The sequence below is a fragment of the Prionailurus bengalensis genome, chromosome X (genome assembly GCF_016509475.1).
Source record: "Prionailurus bengalensis isolate Pbe53 chromosome X, Fcat_Pben_1.1_paternal_pri, whole genome shotgun sequence".
In the NCBI taxonomy this organism is placed as follows: domain Eukaryota; kingdom Metazoa; phylum Chordata; class Mammalia; order Carnivora; family Felidae; genus Prionailurus; species Prionailurus bengalensis.
Genome location: NC_057361.1, coordinates 127,901,097 through 127,906,336, shown reverse-complemented (window position 1 = coordinate 127,906,336; position 5,240 = coordinate 127,901,097). Strand labels below are relative to the sequence as shown.

The following is a 5,240-nucleotide window of genomic DNA, read 5'->3' as shown; positions in this document are numbered from 1 at the left end:
ACTCTTTTCATTTCATCTGGGAATGTTCTCTGTGAGGTCAGCAAGCAAGTCTATGGCTTGGGAAGTGTATTGACATACCGTGATCCATGTAAGAGTTCAAAGGGGTACCCATCTCTTTCTCCACTTGGCTCAGAAACTTTGTGAATGTGTCTTGAAGTCACAACCTGTGCATCTACTGCCATCTCGTGACAAGGGTCTCCAGTTGCAGATTTTGTTCTTGAGAAGTGAAAGGAGCCTCTTTATTTCCATCTAACAAAGTATTCCTACACAAGCAGAAGGTGAGAATTCCATTGCTTCTCTGATGACGTCCCTCACCTAGAAAATGTAGATAACAGCATCTCCATCACAAGATTGGTGATTAAGTGAGTAAATACGTGTACTTGCTCAAAACAGTGCCCAGCACAAAACAAGATGCTCCATTGCTTATTATGATTCACGCCACTAACAGGGGATCGTGGTAAAAATTCATGAGGCAGACATGGTTTGAGGAGGAGCCATGAAGGACATATAGAATGAATGGAAAATTAAATCCTCAAACAAACAAGCTGTCCATCTGGGGCCTGACACGAGAGTCATCCAGGGAGGTTTGGTTGAAGGAGTGATTGAATATGATTGCAGCAGAAATTTGGGCAGAGCTGGACATCTGTTAAATCTTATATGGATAGTCCCCTCCTACATCAATAATGAGGCAAGCACAAGATGACATCATCACTCAGGAGCAGGAGATGCTGTCACCAAGGCCAGATCTTTCTCCAGCTGAGGAGGCTCCTTAGGGCCCCTTTCATGTCCTTATTCCTAAGACTATAAATGAAGGGGTTGAGCATGGGAGCCACCACTGCATACAGCACAGTGGCCACTGAATCCTCAGATGTGTAGGAAGAAGAAGGACGCAGATACACCCCAAATAAAGTTCCATAGAACAATGACACCACAACAAGGTGGGAACTACAAGTGGAAAAGGCTTTAAGTTTGCTCTGGGAGGAACGAAGTCTTAGGATGGCTGAGAAAATGTGCATGTAGGAGATAGAAATAAAGAGGAAAGGAGCAACAAAAATAAAGCTCCCCAGGATGTAAACAACCAACTCATTGTCATGGATACTTGAACAAGAAAGCTTTAGCAATGCATAGAGTTCACAGAAAATATGGTGAATTCTGACACTTGCACAAAATGACAGTGTATCCATCAAAAGGGTGTGGATCAAAGGATAGATGTTTGTGATAATCAGAGCCAGAGACAATAATGTGATACAGAATTTGGGGCTCATGGTTATGGTATAGTGAAGAGGGTGGCATATGGCTACAAATCTGTCATATGCCATCACTGCCAAGAGGACATTGTCCAGTTCTAGAAACAAGATTAGAAAATACATCTGAGTAAGGCATCCAGTGTAAGATATGGACTGGCTCAGGGTTTGGATATTGAGCAGCATCTTTGGTATAGTGACAGAGGTGAAGCAGATGTCAACCCAGGACAGGTTGGCTATGAAGAAGTACATGGGGGTGTGGAGATGGGAGGTAGAGCCAATGGCCAGGATGATGAGCAGGTTCCCCACCACAGCAACCAGGTACATGGACAGAAACAGACTGAAGAGGAGGGGCTGATTCTCAGGCACATCTGACAGTCCCAGGAGGAGGAATTCTGAGACAACAGTTTGATTGCTTCCCGCCATGGCTTCTGGTTTCTGTAAATATGCATTGGAAGTACATCTGTCAACACGAGCAGAGGCAATCTGGGAAAACATGCACAGCAACCTTCATCCTTAGCTGAAATAATACTTGGTGACACTTGGGAAGGAAATCCAACCTGGGGTAGTGAGGGCAAGAAAGTGTGTGGCTCCCTGGTCATGAGAGAATGCAGGACAGGTGAGCTAAGGCCTTTCTTGTGACTTAACTCAGTCAGGAACTCCTCTTCCTTCTCAAGAAGAAAAGAAGGACCAGGCAGAGAAGAAGATGGAACTGAAAGTAAGGCTTGGTTTGGGGAGAGTGGGGAAGCAGCAAAAGCAATTGAGTTGTCACAATGGGTGCATTATTTTATCCATATAGGGGTCAGGGTGATGACCATAAAGCAAAATTCTGTGTGTGCATGTGTGTACATACTTACACAGATGTATATACTTCACAAACATACAGAGACATATATATTCAAATGTATGTATTCATTGAAAAATACATGAAAGCATATTCACCAAAATGCTAATAGTGGTTATCTCTGGCATGTGAGATTTTAACTTAAATCTTTTTTTAATGTTTATTTATTTTTGAGAGAGAGAGAGAGACAGAGCACGAGCAGGGGAGGGGCAGAGAGAGAGAGGGAGACACAGAATCCAAATCAGGCTGCAGGCTCTGAGCTGTCAGCACAGAGCCCGATGCGGGGCTCAAACTCACAAACCGTGAGATTGTGACCTGAGTCAAAGTCAGACGCTTAACCGACTGAGACACCCAGGCGCCCCAAATCTTTTTTTTTAACAATAAACATATATCAACTTGCTAAACTATGTTCCAAGGATGTTAATATTTCTTTCAAAAGGTTTCTGTGATGGACTAAGTTTGAATCATAAGCACAATTAGGGGCTCAAGACTCATGAAACCTTGTCATACATAGGGCATCTCTAAGAAATTATGTCTTTGTATCTTTGTCTCTCTTTTCAAGTTCATGTTGTGGATTCCACAAAGGCTAAATGCTCATGTGGTTTCATTCCACTAGATAGAAAGATTTACATTAATAAATCTGAAATTCAGGTAAAATGTAAACTTATAAAATCTGATCTTAAAATATTGACTCAAAAATAGGCAGATGATGAATAATCAAATATCCATGGAAAAAAATGAAAAATTTTCATGGATATTCACTTAAAAGTAAAATACATGTTTTAATCCATGCGCTTTTAAGAAAAAATATTTTGGTTCATCAGATTTTCAGCCCACTAATCCCCTCTTCAAATATTAAAAGTTTACAGGGGAAAGAATGACATCTTTCTGATTCACCACTGAATCATCATGGCCTCAAGCCAGCATAACACTGAAATCAAAACCTGGCAACAATAAGCATATGCATAAAAGAATAATGAGGCAAAAATCTCAATACATGCAAATCCAGTCTAGCAAGCAATATATTGGAGGGATAAGGCATCAAATAAGAATATAAAAATGGTATTATGACATCTACTAATGCAAATAATCATAAGAATTGATGGTAGGAAAAACTACATTATAAATCTAATCGATGCTAACATGGCACTTGTAAAACTTCACATTATTTCTTGATTTTTACAACCTGTAAGCAGGATTGGAATATAAGCCTGATTCAAAGCACCAGAGTCTCGATGTTCTTTCCTTCAAGCCAACTGCCTCACCCAAAGCTCTCCCTTCAGATCCCAACTTTCACTGGGCCTTCTGCAACTCATAATCTGTAATCAATGTCTTCTCAAAGCATTCCCTCTACCTTCTGCCTTGAAGGAGGCTTGGCTCTATACCCTGAGGGCACTACTTTCTTGCAGCCCTCTTCAAGGTAAACTATCTTTTCTTCTCACACCCCATATACCTCAGGGTAAGGAGATAGGGTCAGTGACCTTTCCTCCTCCCAGTGCTACTTTTCAGCCCAGTAGTTCTTATCCATTAAAAAAAAAATCCCAAGAGTGACATCAGCAAAAATAACAGAAGTAGGAGCTCCGAGAGCCTGTCCCTCCACAGAAACAGTGGGAAAAAAATAGCAAAAATAGAATCAATGTTGTCAGAACTCACAAAAATAGTCAATTATTTCCAAAACTCAGTCACATGTTGAATCAAGAAAAGGGCAACTTAAACACAGTAGAACATTCTGGTGTCTTAACTTTAGCCTTGCCCCCATACCCCTTCCCAGCACAGCAGCGTTTTGAAGATGGCAGCCTACATTCCCATTGTAATACTTGGCTCAGAAAGGAGGAGAACAGATTTTGTTCCCAAGGAACTGTGTTTGTCTGTTTGGACCTATCTGGAAATTCCCTGAAGGTCTGACACAAGGCACTGGCCCTCCTTTCCCCTAACTCAGAACTCCCTCAGGACAGAAAAGTAGGTAAGAGGGTATTCCTTAAGAACAATGAACAAGTCACTGCCTCTTAGGGAAAAAGATTACAGTTGAGACAAATAATAGACATGCCAAATGCCTTAGAGGAAAAATTGGGGAAATTTACTTTTGGGGAATATTGGTTTTGAAAAGCTTCTGTTTATAATGGGAAAATATAGAAAGTCATATGCATGCCCAGGACTGGATACATGCTCAGAAAAAACCTGATAAGCTTTCACCTCCAACTGATATTTAGGATCAGATAAACACAGGCAATGGAGGCTAAGATATAGTTATAAACAGACTGGCTAAGCTTTGAAAAAGTACACAACATACAGCCAAACTTCGAAGACCAGGAGACCAATTTATCCTTTTTATTTATTTTTTTTAAAAACTTGTTTGTCTGTTTGTTTTGGGGGAGAGAGAGTGTGAGCAAGGGAGGGGCAGAGAGAGAGGAAGAAAGAGAATCCCAAGCACATGGAGCCTGGCGTGTGGCTTGATCTCACAAAACATGAGATCATGACCTGAGCCAAAATCAAGATTCAGACTCTTAACCAACTGAACCACCGAGGTGTCCCTCTTTTTATTTATTTCTTTTTCTCCCCTCCAGTTTAAGAAGATCTCTGGAAAACTATTATCTGACCAAAAGCTAAAACAACAGAGACTTCGGAGACCACACATGATAAAACATAGGTTTTGGAAAATAGTTTAGAAGTCACCAAACCAACAAGCAACTACAAACCACAGAAAGCAACAAAAACAAACCCTGAATAGAAGAAAGAATAGAAGAAACTCTAATTTCCAGGGTTACCTCATTATAATATTCAACATGTCCAGTTTTCAATGAAAAATTATGAGGCATGCAGAGAAACAAGTAAATATGGCTCATTCACAGGATGAAAACAAATTAGAAAAACTGTTTATAAAAAGGCACAAACATTGGACTTACTACAAAAAGACTTTAATTTTTTTAAATATGTTCAAAAAGCTAAAGGAAGCCATAACAATATATCAACAAATAGAGAATATCAACAAAGTGATAAAAATTATAAAAAGGAGCCAAATAGAAAATGTGGAACTGAAAAGTACAAAAATTGAAAGGAATAATTCTGATAAAGTATCAATAGTATATTTGAGCAGATGGAAAAAAGAATATGTGAACTTGAAGATAGATAGACTGAAATTAGTCTGAGGAACA

The 5,240-nt window shown here is 39.9% G+C and overlaps 1 protein-coding gene across 1 annotated transcript; it reads right to left on the bottom strand.

Moving 5' to 3' along the window:
• Nucleotides 1–731: 731 nt before the first annotated feature.
• On the bottom strand, nucleotides 732–1,670 carry LOC122477598 (olfactory receptor 1D2-like). Its single transcript, XM_043570784.1, has one exon. It carries the CDS (start codon nucleotides 1,668–1,670, stop codon nucleotides 732–734), a length of 939 nt encoding a protein of 312 aa, XP_043426719.1.
• Nucleotides 1,671–5,240: the final 3,570 nt, after the last annotated feature.

Excerpts from the sequence above, each read along its gene's own strand:
- LOC122477598 (XM_043570784.1), bottom strand. The coding sequence starts at position 1,670 with ATGGCGGGAAGCAATCAAACTGTTGTCTCAGAATTCCTCCTCCTGGGA.